A 23,059-nucleotide genomic window follows, 5' to 3' on the forward strand; every position below is an offset into this window, starting at 1 on the left:
AGTTTACTGATTAGTATTTTCTAAATTTGAGTTTAAAAAATCGCAACAATCAATTTATAGATTCTTATCGGGATTAATCGAATCGAATCGTGACCTATGAATCGTGATACGAATCAAATCGCCAGGTACTAGGCAATTCACACCCCTAATATCAAGAGTACGCTCTATTTTCAAAATACCACTGAATGTAGCCCAAAATAACAGTCAACAATGTATATGTGTAAGAGCGACTTGCCGTGTTAAAGCGCTTGGCCTGGAAGAGGTGCCCGTTGACCAGGTAGAGTTTCCTCCATCGTCTGGCTCCTCGACGATAGATCGATTCTGGAGGAGGGATGACATAGTTGAAGAGGAGCAACATGATTTCAAGGTGGAGAAATGCGAGGGCTGAGGTACACTATTAAAATCAGCAGCAGCCTAAAATGCACTATAACCATTTGTAAAATGTGAACTTAATCTGACCTTTAAACTGTTGAATGTAAACATCTAACTGGTCAGTGTTTTAATAATTTCGCACAACTTGCGGTTCTCAAGCTGAATGGGAAAATTCACGATAGGTGTTAGATCCATGAGATGACCCAAAAAATCCAGCAGGCAGTGCACCACACCACGTAATGATGTCACACACTCGAGCAGGCTTTCACACACGCTAAATGTACATTTCCGAGTATGGAAGCCCAAAAGTAATGGTTAACAATGCGCGAAAAAATCTGTACTACCATGAGCAGGGTCCCTGGCGGAAAAAAGGTTGGGGCCCACTGGTATACTGTCCTGTCACAAAATGGGTCAAACCAAAACCAAAACAACTCCAGGTGATCTGGTTGGGTAAAGCACATAAGGCTACTGTTCGTCCTGGTCATTCACACAAATTATTTAAAAGCTGCTTTCCACATGTGGCTTACTACTAATGGATTTCAGTCTGGTTGGCTATTTTGCTGATGTCTGAGTCAATCCTCTTTTTTCAGGTGTCTGATGATATGATAGTCAGAGTAAACGTATTGCTTCCTGCTGAGCACTGTAAAACCTCCTTAAATTTGTAAAAATGGACACAAAATAAATGGAATTTCCAGACTCTATATAGCCATGAAGACAAAAAAGAACAGGTTATCAATTCAAAGGACAATTATATGGAGCCTATATTTTTGGGGGTGGGGGGAATTCCTATTTGTTACTGACATCATCCAAAGGAAGAAAAGGAAGAAGAAATGCCTTTGAAGAGCTGATCTATTACAGCATTACCTTCTTGAGAGCAAGGGATGCATTGACCTATTTTAGAGCGATGTTATCAAAAGAGAGTGAGAATGCCACGGAATGAAAAGTCAGATGAAATGAGAAAAAAAAAAATACTACACCTCCAGATGCAAAGGTCGGTGCAAACGGGCCTGCCATTTTCTCATCAGAGACTTTCAAGAAGAAGAAGAGACAGACGGCTAGTGCAATTCTAGTACAGTAGCTTATGGGGGGAGCCATAGCATGAGAGGTGGGTGGTACTACGACTACTACAACCCACAACAGGACATTTACAAGGGCTTGACCCATTTCCAGAAATTGTTTCTCCTGTTCACAAAAGCATGACCACCTCCCTGATAATGATGATTATATGGGTGGGGCTGGGCGGGGGGTGAAGAAAGACAGGAAATACACAATTTTCTGTTATTGAGAGAGCAAGGCAGCAATGTGCCAGTTTGCATTAGGTCGTGAGGGGACATACTGTGTGATATTGTAAAATACCTGTCGTAAATTACATATGGGGTTATTTCGGGACTCTCTGTCCCTGCTCCGAGAGCCCAAGGGCAATTGGGTGCGGTGCTTGGGGAAGTGGGGGATGGGGGTCGTAGGGAGGCTTGCTCAAGGGCACCTAATCAGTAGTCAGGAAGCATACAGTATTAACCTTTCTGTCCAACAACTAATGATCTTTTTTTTTCTGCAGCGAGACATGAACTGTGATCCTCTGGGTCTGGACAATGGCACCACCTGTTTGTTCGTCATCCTCCATGAACAAGCAAGAAGCCTGCTGTCTAATGAACACACACAAAAATACAGTGGTCCATGTTTTCTTTCTGACAAATGACATTCAATACAAGATCGCAGATCTAATAGCAAGACAATGAATACTAATTCTAGTTTGTGTCCAAATCTGCTTTATTTTTGTCTTTAGTGGTTTGCTGATTGTAAGTCATATCATTGCAAATATGCAAATAGCCTGTAATTAATTCATTTGTATTTCACTTGTATTGGTTGCATATGTGCAAAGGCTTATTTTAAGGCCGTGTGTATGTGTGTGTGTGTAGGACGTGTGTGCACTGTGTAATGTTATTGATCAGTCTGACTGCTGGAATTGCCACAGGGATGAATCAACTGTTTCCATTTCAACTCATCATCTAATAGAAAACACGTGTACACACTCGTTAAAAGCAGTCACATCCATATTTAGTCCCTGCTCACTTTCACCACAACATCCACCTGGTGTGAAACTTCAATGAACCAAGCAGCAGACACTACACAACAAACACAGAAGCCCTCCTGATATAATATCCACGTCTTATATCTTATTGTTATCCGTTAATTTTTTAAATTATTTTATGAATTAAAAACACATCCAAACTGAAATAATAGTTAAAACACATGATTAATGTCATGTTAAAATGTATTTACTTTAAAATGTGTTTAGCATTTATTTTTTGATCATTTGATTCTTGTGATAAAGCCAGTGAGTCTTATAAAATGTGTGTATGAAAAAATTAAATACACACATTTCAGAGAGCAGCTGAAACAACAGATGTCCAGTCACAATGATAGCAGATGACATAGGCAGTGATACAAACTAGTAGAATCTATTGAGAGTACGGTAAGGTTACAGTATGTCTCCATTCTCATTTTGCAAGATCGGTGTTAAAAATCTGAATGATGCGTCCTCAAAATAACTCCTTTTCCACCCTGGCTAAAAGCTGAGTGATTTCATCACTGGTAAATGAGTAGCACGCCCTTCCAAGATGTCGACACAATTATTCACGCTGACCCCACACCCGCTACCTTTGACTTGGAGATAGACAAGCAGTGTGAATTGCATTTATGTAGCTAAAGGGTTCATGCCCAGGATGCCCGTTTCCTGCAGTCCTCCTCCTATCAATCCTGTCTTTTTCTAAAATTTTCTTTACAATAATATGTTCTCAACAGTATTCTGATTAACTAATTGCATTTTTGGAATTTGAAGTTAAGTAGCAAAATCTAGCCGTTTTTATACATCTCTGGGGGGAGGCCATTTTGCCACTTTCTGTCAACTAAAAACTACATCACAGTTGCTTAAGGCTCAGGTAACGACCAATCGCGGCTCACCTGTTTTCTGAAGCTAAGCCGTGATTGGTTGGCAACAATAAATTTACGCTGTAAAGCTGTACACAGACTACTTTTGTGTTAGTAACTACTTTTAGGACCACAATGGAAATAAGCCCCCTGGCTTGATTGTGTTTTTATCGGTGGTATCAGACTGAGTGATTGGAAGTTTGATTGTGTTCTGTCATCACCAAATAATAATAATAATAATAATAATTAATTAATTAAATAATTAGTGTTGTCCAATGAAAAAATATAATTAAATATCAGCAGAAATGTGAGAGCTGTACTCACTTTTGTGAGCTGGGCATCAAACATAAACTATAAAGCATTACTAATAGTAACTCATTACAAGAGCAAACAAGAGGGACTTCCTGAACATTCCCTCACTGCAGTTGCACCATAATGCACACAAGATGGCATAACAGGTTCGGAATATGTGACAATGATGATGAGGCATTCCATCCACATTCAACTATAAGGCATGGAAATCATTGTATTCAGTGTCAATGCCCACAACAAAAAATAATATACAATAGGAGGAAATAATTATTTTTATTTAAATAATTATTCATCGCCCACTGAATATGGAATTGCTCACAAAGAAATTAACCAATTGTTATTGTTATTGGTAGACAATATCAAAAGACATACAAAACACACAAGATAACTGGTCTGATGGTAAGAGTTTGAAGCTGTATTAAAGGCATTAGTAATTTGGAGAAAGGCATGCTTACGAGCAAAAACTTGTTAGCATGGAAAGGAATGAGGTGTTTTTGCTCTAAACATAAACAATACCAACTATCACATTAAAAATGAAATAATAATCAAGCAAAACACATCAATCCCCTCCACCCTCATTTACATGGTCACTTACAGAAAATTATCCATAAACTACTATAAACTTCTAAAATCCATCCATCCATTTTCCTTAGTGATAATTCTCATTAGGGCCACGAGCTGGAATCTATTCCAGCTGACTTTGGCCCAAAACTCTGAACTGGTTGCCAATCAATCACATGGCATATACAGTAAAGGCAATACCGTAATTTCAAAATCTGAACATTGGCAGAGATCTATAAATATAAAGCAGCGTTTCAAACATATGGCCTGCAGGCCAGAACTGGCCCGTCAGGGCATCCAGTCTGGCCCGTGAGGACAGAACACAAGCTTCAGTTTTTCACAAAAATGAACTGTTGTTGCAGATCTTGTCCACTGCAAGGTGCAGTGATGACCGCTTCTGAAATTTGGCTCTTACTCTTATAAAATAAATTGCGCTCATTTTATAGGAAATTTCAGATTACTCTGCAATAAGATAATAATGAATGGCAATATTTTAAGAATGTATGTGGTATTATACCAACCAAAAATATTTTTGACCTTATTCATAGTTCAATTAGTCACAGATATAATGGTCCGGTCCGGCCCACTTGAGACCAAATTTGAGTGAAAGCGGCCCCTGAATTCAAATAAGTTTGACACCCCTGATATAAAGTGTTGTTGTCCTAATTATTGTAAGAAACCATTAACATGATCGATGTCATCATATAGATAAATATTATTAATAATTAATATTTGTAGAACATGCTTATTTATTTGTGCAAATTTGTTATTTCAAACGTGTGTATCAAACTAGTAGCCCTTTGCATTAATCAGTACCCAAATACTGATTCTCAGGTTTAAAAAGATTTGGGAATCTGGCTCTTGGTTCAACATGAACCTAAACAGGATAGTGGTATCGAATATTAATAACAAGTCTTCATTGGTGCAGCCAAAGTACAGTATGTTCTTTTTTTTAAGCACAAAATACTCATTTCATTTTTGAGAAGCAATGAAGAAACTCTGAACAAACCATTATGCTCTAAACTGAATTCATGAAATTCTTCAAAAAGGTATTGCTTAGTTTATAACAGGCACATGCAGCGCTACACGGCCCCAGCCAAACATAATCTTGGACACATTTCTGTCTATTTGCCTCGCCAGTGCACCGGGGAGGTTGAGCAAGCATTTTCTACATTCCTTTACAGTGACGTTGGGAAGGTTGTTTTCTAAGCTGGACCAATAGCATTATCACAGTGACCTTTAACCTTTTTCCTTTATCATCACAAACAGGAACTGACTCTATAGTCAAGCTAGAAGCAGCGGTATCGGCCTTTCACTCTGATTCAACACTATGACTTAAGGTAACATTATACATTATGATGTGCATTTTTTTTTTTTTAAGACTCCAGTGAGAAAAACTGAGGGATTGGGCGTCAACGCTCTCCCTGGACATGGTTCCATCAGAGAATTTCATTGAAAACACACATTTTGCCAGGACCCAGAGAAAAAGCTCGTTATGTATACTGAGCAGGAAAAGAATGACTGCAGAGGCGAGCATAGAGAAATCCATATTATTAAAGATTTCTAAATCATGTGTAATGAAAAATAACATTTCAGAATTACAGCAGTGGCGTTAATATGCTAAAAAATGCCTGTTAACATTTTCTTTGTAATAATTACAAATGATGATGTCTGTTTGACTGTAAAATGTATTGCTATAGTATAGTAATAGTTGAACATTTCCTGAACACAAATGACTCCAAATGCAGTCATACAAGCACCCTTAACTTCCAGCATGAACAATATCTGCACCTTGAGGGTCTGACTATTGTACTGTATATATTTTACTGTTCAATGGCAGGAGGGGAAAATGAGTCCAGAGTTTTAGGATTCTTTTGTGCAAGGGATGGATGAGCTTCTAATTGTAGACACAATAAAAGCTCATAAACAGCTCCCTGAGAGGCCGCCACATCATGGGCAACCCATTCAGATGTGTCAGAGAGAAAAGGGAGGCCTGTGAGATAAATGAATTGCAATCCATAAAGCTCAACACAGCAGGGAATTGCATAATAGAGACTGTCTTTACATGAAATGATCTTGCTCTAAAAGCTCTCTACAAGCCAAAGAGGGTTCTTAAGAATATTGTTTCTTTATTAGGCCAACGATATGACCCAAATTCAAACAGGATAACACACCAGTCGTTTTACTTAAAGCTTTACTTCCAACCCAGTTATTTGAAATAGAAAAATAGGTGAAGGCACTTGAACACTGGTCAACATTACGGCCAATCATAATGCAAAGACTCAAACACTGCAACAGGCCGACAACAACAAACTTCCACTGCTACTGTGTGAAAACTGTCTCCAATGTATATATAGGCATCACACTAGGGCTGGATAAAAATAATTCAATATCAATATGTATTGTGATCACATGATCAATATTAATAGAAAATATAGTTGATAAAATGACCAGTTGCCCCAGTGCAACTGTTGCAATTAGATTATATTGCGACAATCAAACACCTTTGGATGGATATATGGTGTAGAAGTAAAGGGTGTGCTAGCTCCGCTGTAAGCCAGCTCTGACCCTCAGCATCCCACTTCACAGGCAAGTAAAACAATAATGTCCTATGACAATAATGAGACCGCTAAAAAGATAAAGTAGTCCTATTATAATGTACACAGAAACAGTATACGTTGCTTGAAAATTTGTAATAATACCAATGTTTTGAATGGTATTTTTGCTCATTATAGCTGTTTTATTTAATTTGATCTTTAATCAATTTAATTGTTTTTTATTTTAACTTGAATAAATTACAATGTTTTTCTTATTTTAAATAAGTTTAAAAAAAGAATAATGATCAAGAATACTGATATAAAATATGTAGAGTACATTTTGGCTCACCCAGCATTACTAAGCACATTATGTTTAAAAAGGTGTTCATTTATTCTATATATTGACCAGTTAATTAGATTTTTTCATAGTTATGTTGACCTTATTAAAAGTTAACTATTTAAAAATAAAATTATCTAAATTCATAATTTTTTCTTTGTGTCTTCACTTTGAATAGTAAAATAAATAAATAATAGAAATTCAATCATTATCAATATCGACTGATATGAAATACTTAAATCGTTATAGCCTTTAAAGCCATAATGTCCTGCTTGTCATCATATCAAATTTACACAATTCAAATCCAAATGTACAGCTCCAATAATGTCTTCGTATAAACTTTGCATGTGCCAATGAACATCAATGAAGGCCCAATCAGAACATAAAAGAGGCTGCTGATTTGGTTTTAGTGGAATTTTGGTTAAAAATGTATCATTTATTTATCACAATTAAAACAAATGATCATCAGACTTTCATGTCTGGATACAATGGAAAATGTATGGCATCACTTCTGCTATTTAGACGCTATTTTTCTTGAATATACTCATATTTTATTGTGCTCCACAAGACAAGAGTGTAAGCATAAAAATGTAAGTAAACCAATATACCAAGGTGATTGTAAATATGATAAGTCTTAATGTGAGCCTGACTGCCTCGTTGACACTCATGCATTGTTCACTATTACACAGCACAACAGCAGGCCATGACTTGTTGCCAAGCAACACTGCTACATACCGCAAAAACTGCCTCAAAAAGCAAAAAGCACATGTAATTATGTCCCATTCAATATTAATTTTTATATTAGAGAATTATTATTAATTGAATTCAATGTAATCAATTTTCAAGCACAATATCGGCATCAGGATCTACTCACTGGTCCTTCAATTTGTTCGATTTTTTTATTGTGCGTGGTATAAGTGTGTCATACAAATATATTCCAGGGTTTTTCCTGTGTACAAAATTCAGAGGCGGCCACCTCCCCCTAATTTGCTCACCACCTCCAGCCTGAGCCACTGATATCGCTCAACACAGAGCTCCAGCTGTGTTGATTGAGCTATGCAGCAACGCATTTTAACTGCAGTTGCAGTGTTGCGCCATCAGGGAGGCGCTATATCAACAGCAGTTCACCGGAAAGATCTGAAGCAACAACCAAAAAAGAAACAGCTTCTTCTTTTTTTTTTTACTTTAAAGTACCAAAGAAGAAACAGATCACGGAGCAAACGTTGCACATGCCCATTTCCTGGTTGGGAGGCAGAGGTGGCACGCTCAAGCCCACCGCTAAAGTCATAAAAACACAGTATATGCACAATAAACATAATAGTGTTTTACAACAACGCTGAACTATATTTACAATTTAATATGTACTAGTTAAAAAATGGCAAAATTAATGGCAACTTTGTATTCATATAATTTCTCATTTCCAGTCCCTGATTGTAAAATGGCGGGCGGCCGATAGTAGTATAGGTCACCGCCGCGAGTACTGATAGCTTAAAATAAGACTTGTATTGGCACCAATACGATACCTGGTATCGGTAGTCACCCATCATAGTCAGGATCAGGATGATACCACCTCTGCCTGATTGATAGCTAGGAAAACCCCTGCATTCACGAGGTCATCATTAAGATTCAGCAAGAAAGGTGCCACGACACAGCAGCAAACATCAAAGAATTCTTGCAAAGAAATCAACGCAGAACTTTTTATTTGCTCAAGCAGGCACACGTCTCTTGCTGACTAAAGGTTACCGTTCTTCAATACTATCAATCCAATTGCTCTTGAACCTGAAAACTGATGGAATCCTCAGTGCACAACAAATAGGATGTCCTCTCACTCTAGAATATAAAGAGAGTTGAAAATGATACTGCTTTGAGAAATTTCCCCTTTGCATGGCAGGCTCTCCACACTGTAAACAAATCGTCCGCATGGCCACTGGATCATCCAAGCCATTACAGCTGTAGTGGGTAGTCAATTGAGTGGCATATAACATCACAGGGTGCATCAACATTGTTTGAGTGCTGGGAGGGAGGATGTTTGTAGAGGACGGGTGCGTTACCAAATGCACGCAAACTGGTTGAATTTAAAAGATGCTAACTACAAGCCATCAACACACACACACACACACACACAAAAAAAGCCAAATTAAACATAAAGCTTCCACATCCTGTTTTACAAACTAGTGTCCAACATTTGACAAAGATAAGGAGTTGTTTCCTACTTTCTAATAACTGAATAAATCCATTTATTTCCTGGTTGTGATTCTGTGCTATAGCACAGCTCGAGGCCATTTTCAAACCAACCCAGTGCTGTCATAGTGTGCCTCTGTCATTTCCAATAGGTTTATTCTGGTGAATACACAAAGCACAGAGTGTTTGGGGTAGAACAATGGGCGCTCTGCTGTGCCACAGTCAACGCTTCAATAACAAAACCGCCATTGACGGATTTAGCTCTGTCGTGAAAGCTTTACAGGTGGCAAAATATTCGGAGGCTGAAGTCAGGCAGTTGCCATCCCTCTTCCCTCTTCACCGATTTTGAAAGATCATGTCACAAGTTTGTGTTAAACTGTGGAGAAGGGGTTATGTGTGGTTTTGTCATTCACAACCACATCATTCGAATCATGAATAAATAGTAGCAAAAGCAGGTGACAAAACTCTGAGGCATTCCTGCCTCAGTGTCACAGCTCTGAAGATGCATGAATACTTCTTTTAAGACCCCACAGTGGTGCCATTATGAAGCTTATACTGTATCTTTGTCCTTTCGTGGTAGGATTTGGCTCTCAACAGCTAGCAGAGGCGGAAGCCACAAAAGATAAAGAAGAGCAAATTTAATGACGTGATGCTTTTTTTTTACGCTATTTAGAAATTCATCATGTGAGTCTACGTGTTCTCCATGTGCATTATAATGGGAAGCTAATCAACTGCTGCCCAAATGTAGTCCAAGAATTCTGCTTACTTAAAAAGGACTTTTCAGGTGTATTGTTTTACTATTTCTGATCATTGTTTCCTGTCAGTGAAATCTGAATAATGTTTCACGGATAAAGTATACGATACACATGTTATTTAGCTAGGTTTGTTGGTGCTGTTTTTTTCAGTTGTTTTGGTATTTTTACAATGGGTGTGCGTCCAAGGATAATTGTTATGATTAAACACAGTGTGAATAGAATTGGTTCAAAACTTTTAATTGTTATATACAGTATGTTGGTATGGGACTAAATGATGACTAATTAAGAATGGTAGAGGTTATACTCATCTGACGCATGATTGAAAACTTTTGAACTTTATAGTAACCAGATACTATTCCCTTTCAAATGTGCTGTAGCAACATTCCTAGCTACTCATCATCATCATCATGCTAAACGTCATCATGAGTCGAATTGAGAAAAATATGTGGGTGTGCTGCAGTGCAGCAGGGAGAATTCGACACTTTACAAAAGCACTCGCGCTATTTCTGGAGCTGAGAGTCTTGTAAGTCAAGAGGTGTGTTGAGCATTATGGGTGTGGACTCTGGGTGCATGCTCATCACGTCTCATTAAATGTGGCCGCAAATGACGGCTGACATACGTTTTCTTAATTGCCACCTACTGAGCAGCACATTTGCAAGTAGAGCAAGCAAGCACGGCGAGGAAATTCTTCTGTGGTATCTCATTTCTGGAAATTGTTTTCTACTGCTTGCTGCTTCTTCATTATTTTTGTGAAAAGCCACACAAATTTCATACAAAAATATTTGTGTTATAGCATGACAAAAAGGTTAGCAAGCTAGTTAGTTTGTATGTTAGTTTCCCGCCGGGCTTACAATTGCTCAAAATATAATACAGGACGGTTCTAGATGAAGCCATCTTATTAATATTACTAGTAGGAATACTTTGGTGACAAATAACACCGATCGGCCCACTTTCATAAAAATCTGTCCTATGAATATGAGATCAATTCCCTCTAAATACTTGCTAGTTAATGAGCTGATCAGAGAACATAATCGCACTACGATTGGTCTAAGCACAGTACCAGTATTTGAAATAATATTATGTTTGTGAATTGAGAAAATTAAGCAGATTAATCAGACATTTTATCCCTTGAATGAAATTGACGTCAACATGGCCTCGGACTCACATCGCGAGCGTCACGTGACCCAAATCAGAACACAGGTGAGCCTATTCATTCCTGAGAGCACTTTGACGTCAAATTCAGAAGAAACCTTGAGTAGGAAAGACAGATAGAGGGAATTCCCCTTCTTGGATGACCAGACTGCAAATGGTTGGCAAGTGGGCAACATTTCACACATAATATGGTACTATAGATGTTGACTAAAACAGCATGAGAGTCTATTTAATGAGATTAAGCAGATTCTGCACAGACCAACCAGGACAATAGCAGAGGAAGAAGCACTTTCCCCAAAGGTGTCTACCTAGGCCACTTTATTAAATGGACTTTTATGGTGTTTTAACTAACATTTAACAGCTCCACTCTATCATGTGATAAATGCTGCCCACTCGGCATCCATTGCAGCCTGGTTTTCCTGGAAATCTGTGTTGCTTTCTCAAGGTTTTATTTATTTATTTATTTTCCACCCCAAATGGGGATTTGGCATTTTCCTTGCTTGGTTGAGGGGTAGGAGATGTAGAGCCCTTTGCGATTGTTTGTGATTAAGGGCTATACAAATAAATGTGACTTGACTTAAATTAAAGGTTTTCAATAGAAATGATTTATTCATGTCAATTGAATGTATAGGATGTGGTGGGTTAATTTGTTTGAACTGCCTTGTTGTGTGACATTTGTTGCTCCATGTACAGCACTTTGTATGCAGCGGTGGTTGTTTTGAAGTTAGTTTGTGCAAATAGTTGCTTGAAAGTTTTCGTATCGAGCAAGTACACGTGCTACAAATCTCAAACATTTCTAGTTGACAAACGACCGTCAAAAACAGTCTTTAGGCGAGTACGTTTTTTTTTTTTAAATACCTATGATGATCAGAATTACATAATTTTCGGTGATACTGCAAAATGTGGCTTAAATTGATCACACATATTTATTAGAGTTGCGCCTAATATGGTTGCTTGTGATGTAACTCCAACCAGCATACAGTACATATTTCTGCCGCTTCCAACGCTAATTTTATTTGCTTTATCAACTACAAATGCCTCTGTTTTTTTTCTATCCATGTGTTGTAATGGTCATTAGCATACACATAACAGCACTGGAGTGGAAAAGTTGGACCACTACTAAGCTCTGCTATTTTACAGGTTTCCTTTTAGAAAAACATCCTCAAACAACAATTAGTATATTTATGTATGGATTGGCCATCCACAAGCCCTTGTTATTATATAACACTGATGCTCAGCAACATCCCGTTAGCAGTGCGCATCCCTGCACCAATCATGTCATCTCTGTCAGCACACGGGCACATCACCACTCTACTCTCACTTGTAGGCCATTACCTCACTCACATAGTTGGTTTTACAAGAGGTTTCCTACACACTGCTGCTAACACACCTGGGGCACCTTTATGATTATTATTTTTACTGTCTTTAGTTATGACGGTAAAAATAATAATCATTATAGTATTTCTGTATGGATTTGTTCTTCTCATGCTTCTAATTGAAGACTTTAAAAGTGTCCATAGGTGTGATTGTAAGTGTGAATTGCTGCTTGTCTTTTTGTGCTCTTTGATTGACTGGCGACCAGTCCAATGTGTAACCCTCCACCTGTCAAACGTGCTACAGTTACCCTTGGCCCCAACAAAGACAAGAACATGGATGGATCAAAATTCAATCTCCTCTTCATTTCAATTCACAATGACTGCAAAGAACCCACGTAGAGTTGGTCAACAAATATTTATCACCTCTGAATTGTTGCCATTATTATTTCATATTTCTCAGCGTAGCACAAACAAAAATTGGTGCACGTCACAAAATGCTAGCATGTCAGAATGGTGCATACAGTACTGATTCAGTTTGTCAAAAATGTTTACAGAGCATTCATGTTTTCATGAAACAGAGAGAACAATTATATTGAATAACTTATGAGACTAAGGTTACACGCCAGAGACAGTAAAAAATAGTCACGGTAAAAAAAAAAAGCGTATCTTGTACAATATGATACTAGTCACTAGAGGTGTTAGAAAAAATCGATTCGGCAACATATCGCGATATTACAGCGCGCAATTCTCGAATCGATTCAATATGCGGCCGAATCGATTTTTATGGGAATATTCAACAAAACGTCTTACTTAGGGTTAGGATTCACACATTAAGCATGGAAGAATGTTATATTAATGGAACATTAAGCCTTAATATTTTATGAAACAGACTGCAACTTATTTATTAAATGCAGTGGCTCAGTTATAAGCCTGAATTCTCTGATAAATAAATACATTTTCACACTAATCTTACAGTGTACATGTACATGTTTACTGATTAGTATTTTCTAAATTTGAGAGAAAAAAATCGCAATAATAATTTTTTTGATTCGCATCGGGATTAATCGGTATCGAATTGTGTCCTATGAATTGTGATACGAATCGAATCGCCAGGTACTAGGCAATTCATACCCCTACTAGTCACATTTGGAAAAGGTTTCCATATCTGAATCTGAATAGCTGTATTATACTATTTAAGCAGTTACATGAAGTGGGCTTCATTGAATATGCCCATTGCAATCCCCACCCCTCCCTGTCTGCCTTTCAGGTGTGCCTGGAATGTGCCCGAGTAAAATAAATCATCACAGGAACACTTTGACACTTCAGCATGTGATGCATTAAGGGTCGGCCTCCTGACTGGTGACTGTCCTCCACCCCAAACCCTTTTCAATCACACAATAGTGTTTGCATTGAAGTCAGTGATTACAGGTTTCCAAACAGACAAACAACCAGATGGTACACTGAAATACAGTTTAAAACGCTCTTTCAAGTCTCCATTAAAAAGCACCTTCTGTAGCGTGTGCTGAAAAATCGCAATCAAAATAGTTGTTTTTTTTTGTTACTGGCACCATGGTAAAGCATCAAATCAGCAAAATCTTAACACCCCATGTGAGTAATTACAGTCACAATGTACTATGCTCATACCAAGGCAACTACTAGCCTAGAAGCTTTTTATTTTCACCCCTTTTTTTGGTTTAGTCCCAGTTTCAATTCAGTGATTAATTCCTTTTGGTACATTACATAATACTGTTGCTACAGATGGCAGGTTATGCAGGTTCTTATTATAGTGTTTCAATCAACAAACAATATGATGCTTATCTGCTTTTGTATCTTTTGTGGGTCTTTTCATTCAATACATTTGACAGATGTGGCTGCCGACCTATTCCAGAAAGCAGTATTTACAGTAAAATATGTTATGACAAGGTTAGTATCCAGTAAGCAAAGCTGTAATAAGGGAAACTAAATACAGACACACGGCAGACCTACAAAAGCTCATATGCTTTGATGACAAATAACCTGACACACTACAGCTCAAAGCAGCCCAATGCGTCCGCAATAATAATATTAAGGTTCATCTTCAAAGCAAAATGCAAATCAGCACCAAAACGTTTATGTTAGTGGAATGTGGCCGCATTTTTGTGGCCACTTATAGGGCTGTTATAAATCCTTGACATTGTGAACACAATATGCAGGCTAAGCTTACTTCATCCTAGCTTGTCACTGATGCCCTTCAAAAGCCAGGAGTTGCAATAAATAAGCAGGAAGTAAGGAGAGGAAATATATTATTTGGCACAGACTTAAGTAACAAATACAAGTAAAAAAAAATTAAAAAAAAATTACCAAGCAAGGAAGCCTTCTTTAAAACCCCTATTTTCGGAGTTCTTCATTGTGTAATTTAAAAAAACAACTGACATAGACAGGTGAATAAATGTCACAAAAGCAAGAATGGCTACATTCCATATATTTTCAAGAAAGACTTCAGATATCGTTAACTAACTAGGGCACAACTTTAACAGTGGCCCGTTAGCCCGGAGCCACAACTTGACTGTTGGGCCACCCAAAGTTCACTGATGCTGTCCTAACCAGGGAAGTACAAGTTTCATGAATACATAAATAAATATAAATACAGTACGATGAACTCAACATATCTTTTCTTTTTAAATATTCAATGTTCAATGTTTTTGATTTAATCTGTTTAAATTGTAATCACTGTTAAATCAGGTTAAATCCTTCATAAAACCCAGAAAATGTCAAATGTTAAATATTCAGTTTGATTGTATATGGCAAAAACCCTTTAAAAAGGGGAGGTGGGGGTGGAAGTAAATACATTTTCTTAGAGGCTCAAATAATAACAGTATAAAAATGCTCAAAATTAAATAATCATTGAAACTTATCGTATTATATCATGAATAAACAGGCCCAGTGCCGGTTCTGAGAGGGCCACCGCAACATGGCTTATAGTGGCCCAACAGGGTCACAATCCAAAATGGCTTCATGTAGGACCCTGTATCAAACCAATTGTGGTAAAAATTCAACATATTGTCATGAGAGCGATTCTTGCACTGAGAAGAGAGACCAACAAAATCTTCTCTGTTTGTCTTGCTGTTTGTGTTTTTGGTTCAAAGCTAAATCAGCAATCTTTTTCATGCAATCCGCGCTTGCAAACCAACAATCAGCTTTCCAAATGTTACAACCACAATGTAAAAGAGGCTCTGACCCTGGTAAGTGCACAAGGTGTTTAAAAACCAATTAAATCAAATCTGGTTTGATGCTATATGCGCTTTCCTTTCCCTCCACCACATGCATAAACAAACTGCATTATAGCCACATCTCAGATTCCAACAATCAGAGACCACAATTGAAAACCATAAAAATGTTCATTACACCAATACAATCCCTGCATGTCACAGCAACGCAATGTCACAATGTTCATCAGGTGCAATGGCTGAGTGTTAACGATCAACTAAGCAACCCTGTGAAGAAAGACCACAGTGACAGAAGTCAAACAAAAACAGGCATCAGCCATGCATGCTAACACAACTAGCAGGTTGCTTGCACATGATTCCCGCCTGCAATGCGTGACTCGGCCAACGGTTGAATCTAGCACACATGCTAACGATGGATGCAGACTAGAGAGAGATCAGTCGTGCGTGCACACAGACCAGCAAGCATATCATTCAAATTCATTGTCTCTTGATAGATGAAGTGATGCAATTATTCCCATATTGAAAGATGAGGGATGAATTGATGGAGTATACAAATAGATGATATCTCACCGGTTTGTCTTCTTTCTTTCCCTCCACCTCTTTCAGCACATTATCCAGGCTAAGTGTCTGTGTATGTGCGTGTATGTATCAGAGGTGAACCGGCGACGATGCCCTGCTACATCCACATCCACTGCTGTCCCACTCTCTGGCAAGCCCTCCCTTTTAAAAAAAATAATAATAATTTTCTCCTTGCCTCCCTCTTATTCTTCTTTTCTTACGGGTGCTTGCTCAAACCTCACAGCTGACAGTTTGCCACGCAGCTTAATTCCCTCTCTCTTGGCCTTAATGAAACGTTTCCATTTTTCACCATGGCCAAAAATAGAATAAAGGGGAGGGGAAAAAAAAGAAAGCCTGCCTTGTGCATTAAGAGCTGCTATGTATATCGCTCTCCCAGATTTTCTCTCGTACGTTGTGTCTCGCCAGCTTGTCTTGTGTGATGCTGCAGCACTGTAAGCTCCTCCCCAGAGAGACAGCGGTGCCACACAGCTGATAGAGAGAGAGAGAGGGAGCAAGCGGGGGTGGGGGGCATAGCCATGGGGAGGAGGGAGGGTGGATGGGAGTGGCTAGTGGTAGTGGTGGTAGGGTGGGGGCTATGCCAGAGCGTCTGGTGCAAGGCAGGGAAGCCTCAGGCCACTAAAAAAAACATGATCACAATTAATCAATGGGCATTATATAATGTAGAAGTGTTATAAAATTCACTTGCCATTCACTTGGATGATACCAAAAGGATATTGTTATCTGTCAACGCTACAAAAATGCATTTCTCAAACTAAAGACAAATTGCTAAAAGGTGGTCCGGATTGTACAATACTGATCAAAATGTGCACCTGTGCCAAAAGCTACGACGTCAAAGCAGAAATGTGCTATGTGTTTTTGGGATGAAACTGAATGCAGAAATCCCAAAAATGTAAAAATAAAAAAATGCACATACAGTAATTTCTGGACTATAAGGCGCACCCGACTATAAGTCGTGCTAGCTAAATTTGGGGAATACTCGAGTTTGTTACACATATAAGCCGCACCCGACTATAAGCTGCAGGTGTTTTAATGTTACCGCACCGGGTTCCCGCTACTTTCTTTTCCATAATGAGAGCGCAAATTGTCTCGTTCTGTCTCTCCTACTGTATTTGGGCTCACTCTGCCTGACTCTCTTGTGCTTCCTTTTTAGTGCGCCGCACCTTTGTATTAGCCGCAGGGTCGAATGCAAGTGAAAAAAAAGTAGCGGTTTATAGTCCAGAAATTACTGTAATTGTTTTTCTTATAGCAGCGACATTATGCATGTGTATGCAAATCCAATAATTCCACACACACAGCCAATAACGCATATGATTGGTTAACAGTATATTCACATCACTTGTTAGGCATCTATATCAGTGGTTGTTAACCAGGGTTTGATCAAACCCCACGGGTTTGACAGAGGTCAAGGCACACAACCCTGATTCATGATGATACGCCTCCGCTTGGACATCATGGGCTGCAGGTGATCACGCTACATTACTTGACATATCTGTCCCGCAGGGAATTTGGTGCAATTAGTAGTCGACTTGTAGCTGTCGTGTCGGACAGGTCGCTAAATCGTGTGATTTCTTTATTATTGTAATCCATTCATACTATGTTGAGCAAAAAACAAAAACAAAAGAATGTGGGTGGACGAATATGTGCAATATGAATTCACATGTACTGTATAAGGCATCGTATGGATGGTGTTCCACAGGGTTCAATTCTGGGGCCTCTGCTGTTTTCATTGAATCTGCAACCCCTGGGTTCCATCTTGTGAAAACAGTGTTAGTTGTTTAAAAGTGCTCTATAAATATAGAGTGATGGGAGTCAGCGTCCTAACTGCATGATTTGCAATGCCAAGTTGGGCAAGTCTAGTCCAGCCAAACTAGCCTAGCTAGCTAAATTAAAGGAACACTTCCTTCAGTCAATGTTCATATGAAACGAATGTGGTCCGGTACCTCCAACGATGTTAAGAACTACTGATATATAGCCATCTTTGAACATTCTCAACTGCATAGCTCCTCAGATGCACATGCTTTTGAAAGGTAAAGTTACTTTTTATGTTTTTACATGAAGCCTTGTGTACAAGGTGCAAGGACATATGTTCTCAGAAATCCATAAAGTGTAGTGTGTGACACACCAGCATCACAATCAATTTGTTATTTTTAAGAATCAGTGCTTTACAGTATGTTGCAAAATCCTTCAACCCTAGAAAAAGAACAGTTAAGATAAATAATAAAAAGCTTCCAGTTTATCTGACATTCTTGCCCTTGAGTAAACCACAGGTGTACGAATTGTATGTTTGTACACACCACATTTCCGAATGAAAGATTGCGAAAACTGTTCCACTCACTGTCCTCTCCAGGGCACGGCATTCCAGGCTGCTCAGGAATACTTGGGAAGACTGCGGGTAAAAAAAGCAGAGTGAGAAAGAAAGTAAACATTTTACTTGAGTTTCCGCTTCATCCACCCAACAGATGTGCAGCGTATTGGAAGTTGAAACAATACGTCAAATTTGGATGGATATAAGGCTCAAAATAAACAATAAACAATAAGCAAATCAAATGATGACTTACTACTGATTACATGACATAAAAACAGAAGTTGATATAATAATGATTTTCAAAAGCTAGATTTGACAAAAATGATGTGCAATCTGTTCATTTACAAAGGCTAGAATCAACTAAATCTGTCGTTAACTTGCCATGCAACAGCAGTCCAGATCTTTTGCTTCGATTGTAAATACGAAAAGCCTCCTCAAGCTCCAGCGGAGACGAGATGGTGCAAGGGTCTCCTGCAATTATTCACACAAAAAAAGTGAATCAGTATCATGTCTAATCGTGATGGGACTACAAACATCCTTTTTCTTCCCTCGCCATCTTTGTCATCATTGTAACTCTCAACCGTTTTATGGTAAAAAAACAAAATAATCATGTCAAAATGTGTACATCAAGAGGAAGCTTGATGACTTTGTGAACTACAGCAGTTGAAAAGTTTGGATTTGTCGCATTCTGATCTGAAATGAGACTGTGGGGCCCTGCACAGGCTGGGCTATATGGCTGGTAGGCCTACATAAAGCAAAAGTTCTAATGTATTTCTATCAAGGGTATTTTTGCTCAGAGGCTATTTTTGGGGAGGAAATACATTCTTAAAATAATTCAAACATCTCATTCATTCCAGTGGCAATATGAAGCAAATATATGTTTTGTCAGAGTGAGAAAGTGTCCATAATAGAGGGACCCTCCCAAATATTTTTGATCAACACAATCTCCCTATTCAGCCATATTTTGTTCACATTCAAGTGACACTGACTTTAACAGCAATGTGCTTGCTCAATGTAAAATAGAGTGAAACTTTTAGACACTATTTGCCCGCCAGGCATACCCACCTTCATCATCAATCCACTTGAGTGTGATGGGCTGCTGTCTGGTCAGGCTGCACATCGTCCTCACCTCCTCACAAAGCTCCACGAAAGTTGAAGTGGCAGCCAGGTCTGTGATCAACATGTCTCTGAATGCACACACATGTGGTTGGGTCACTTCTTTGTGTGGAGTAGAGGTCACAAAGATTGAATCTTCCCATACTCTCGGATCAATTCTTGGCTTTTATTGAGCGCGAGTCATACTTGAAACCAGTTGAAGGTAGCGGTCAAGCTAGCATGTCCCTTTGTGTTTTGGAATTTAAAGTATCTGCAATTATAAGTAATAGAGCAATTGCAAGAATGTGACCCTTGCACTGGCGTTGAGTGTGCTGTGTATGCTCCAGGTGTGTGCAGCGCTCACAGGGATTTGTCATGCACGACAACGTTACAGGTTATCAACAAGATGATCTTTGAGCCCTATAATCCAATTTTTTTTTCACTTCCCCCTCAACTACTCCGCTGTGGCTACTTGACAGCTAGCAGAGACAAAAGTTTCACTTTTTATTTTTATTATTTTATTTTATTTTCGGACACTCTACGCAATTGGTAGTATAGTGGTTCACATAGATCACTTTCAGCTCCAGCCAGTGATGGATGACTCTGAACAAGACAAGTGGTATAAACGAGTGGTCCCCACTCCCCAACCTTTTTCCCGCCACGGACCGCTTCATAAACGTCCACAACTTTCTTTATTTAAAATTAAAACAGTTTCCAATATTGCCATAGGGAATTTGATTAGTAAATTGTTTTTTTTATTCTTTCAAATAAAAGCCTATTTAATTTTATTTGCTTAGGACATGCTCAGATATTCATATTATGTCCATTTTTTGCATGTTCATCCCATGTTTGCGTGGGTTTTCTCCCTTTTTTTTCAACAGTTGGAAAACATGCTTGTTGGAATTGGGAGTAAATAATTGTCCGTCTACAGTTCTGACCCACATTAAAAGCAACTTTTAATTATTTTTCCCCCCACTATAAAAGTCTGTCTCTATCCGATCATGGTCAGACGGAATTTAACTGATGGGAAACCAATCGCAACAGTGGGGTTCGTCTTATCTTTATTCATGCTCTCCAAGAATGGCCACCTGCATCTGCCTTGATTGGATGGACAAAAACATTCCTAAAAAGACACAATAATCTCAATTTCTCCAAAACTCATCATCCGATTTTCAAAATTGGTGGTGCGTTGTGCTCAACTTGATGTACTTATTACAACCAGAATCTGTATTTTGACGAACTGTCATTTTTTTAGGGAATCTTGTCACGTTGCTAATAAACAGTATACGAAGAATAAGAACACTGTATATACTATTTCAGCATGTGTGTGCTTACTGCTTATTGCTTAGTGCTTAAAATAACCCACATAAAATAAATAAATAAATAAAATACCAACATAAGAACCACTGACAATTTTAAGCCTCGTCTACTAAACCACTGCATTGATTGAACACATTTGCAAGTATAAATATTGAACAGGTTTAACATTTATGAACGTCAGCCCTGACCATTTTCCAAACTGATCGGCGGAGGAAATAATCGCTGACAACTTCCGTACTTTGATCACAAGAATCTTGCTCAAATTAGGCATGATTATTACAGTAATCCATGGTACGTGAGTACTAGGGGTGTGAATTGCCTAGTACCTGGCGATTCGATTCGTATCAAGATTCATAGGTCCCGATTCGATTCAATACTGATTAATCCCGATACGAATCTATAAATTGATTATTGCAATTTTTTTTAACACAAATTTAGAAAATACGAATCAGTAAACTTGTACATGTACACTGTAAGATTTGTATGGAAATGTATTTATTTATCTAAAAATTCAGGTTGCAGTCTGTTTCATGTTTGAACAGCACTAAAATAAAATATTAAGGCTTAATGTTCCATTAATATAACATTCTTCCATGCTTAATATGTAAATCCTAACCCTAAGTAAAACGTTTTGTTGAATATTCCCATAAAAAATTTACGTTTAAAAATCGATTCGGCCGCATATTGAATCGATTCGAGAATTGCGCGCTGTAATATCGCGATATATTGCCAAATCGATTTTTTCTAACACCCCTAGTGAGTACAGTAACTCACTTTAGTAATAGTGGTTATTTCACGGGACGTACTCTACGTAACCACTTGGACAAACAGAAAATTGCTCAATTGTCATTACCGTCAAATATAGTAATAATAAATATACCATATTGCAAAATAATCTCAATAATCTTTGACGTGTCCTGTATTGTAAATTGTAATTGGCACATTCGTACTTTTTTTGTGCGAACCTTTCCTCTTGCACATAGCATCCCCTAAACATGCAAGGGCGTGTCTGTCAATCTTAAATTATCCACATGCATTCCTGTCATTCATATCTTGCAACACTTTTTGTCTTTTTTCACCAAGACAGTGATGTGATCGGAAAGACGTTTACACCCCCCCCCCCCCCACGCACCCCCACACACAAACCAACCTATTGAACCAAGTGTGATCAAAAAAATGTCTTCAGAATTTAAGCACTCATCTCATCCCTGAGCTTGCAGGCGACAGCGACACTCCAATGAAGTAAACAAAGTGCATTTGGCAGTTGACACGGCAACAAGTTGAAGCCAAACAAGCAGAAACCAATAAAAGTGGTACAGAATCCCTGCTTCCCAAATCACAAAACACTTGTTCTTGAAACCTCATAAGAGACGTTTTTCATATGGTCTGGCAATAGTCTGTGTAAAACAGGTGCTTCCCCGTTGTTGCTGGACCGCTACATAATAATGGATGGCGTTAGCTTGTACACATTACCATTAGTTTTTGCTTGTCACTTACCCGCAGTAATGCGCTTTAACTTTCACCGACTGAGACTGCAGGTCCATTACGGATCCGTTTGAGGCTAGCATATGCATTGTATAGTTTTGTCAATCTCCCAAGACGGTCAATTCGAACCGCTTTCAGTCCTGAACCGCCGCCTGGTAAATGTCGATGATAAATCTCCGTTCTGTGCGTGACACACAGGAAAGTAAACTCGGCATACTACTTGGAAGTTTCTTGGGTACAGATAACATTCGGAGTTTCGCAGGCGCCGAAGTCAAAATTTCCTGAAAAACGTTTAAGTTCCGGCTGGATTTTTCAAAATAAAATATTTGCCAAGTGGTGTCACTGAATACCTGTGTGGAATTATTGTATGTACTTTTAATTTGAAGTAGATTCTATATGTTTGGTCATTCAATGGCCATCTTAAATTAACTTGACAGTTTCTTACGTTTCGCTATGGTTACAGAAAGACAAACTCGCTAGCCCTATTTTTAATGCTCCCAAAAAAAAACCTGTAACAGGTATTCAACCCGATAACGAGAAAGATTTGGACCCTTTGTTGAATATTTCTATGTGTTTATTTTACAGACCAATCTCCAGTAATACACACATGATTGAGCG

General features: G+C 38.4%; 1 protein-coding gene across 2 annotated transcripts in view; it reads right to left on the reverse strand.

Moving 5' to 3' along the window:
• prkcz (protein kinase C, zeta) overlaps positions 1-22,695 on the reverse strand; it is a 59,712-nt gene extending 37,017 nt beyond the window's left edge. Inside the window, exons 1-5 of one of the 2 annotated variants that reach the window (XM_086068616.1) lie at positions 22,454-22,695; positions 19,607-19,728; positions 18,923-19,012; positions 18,572-18,622; positions 236-321 (exon numbers count right to left, since the gene is read on the reverse strand). In XM_086068616.1, the coding sequence (XP_085924742.1) occupies positions 236-321; positions 18,572-18,622; positions 18,923-19,012; positions 19,607-19,728; positions 22,454-22,530 (426 nt within the window). In that variant the 5' untranslated portion in view covers positions 22,531-22,695. Of the gene's footprint in view, positions 1-235; positions 322-1,349; positions 1,423-18,571; positions 18,623-18,922; positions 19,013-19,606; positions 19,729-22,453 lie in introns of those variants that run through there. The other variant, XM_086068617.1, reaches the window with a different exon arrangement.
• Positions 22,696-23,059: the final 364 nt, after the last annotated feature.

Source organism: Leptonotus elevatus, chromosome 2, assembly GCF_054856555.1.
Source record: "Leptonotus elevatus isolate MCC_2025b chromosome 2, RoL_Lele_1.0, whole genome shotgun sequence".
NCBI classification, from domain to species: domain Eukaryota; kingdom Metazoa; phylum Chordata; class Actinopteri; order Syngnathiformes; family Syngnathidae; genus Leptonotus; species Leptonotus elevatus.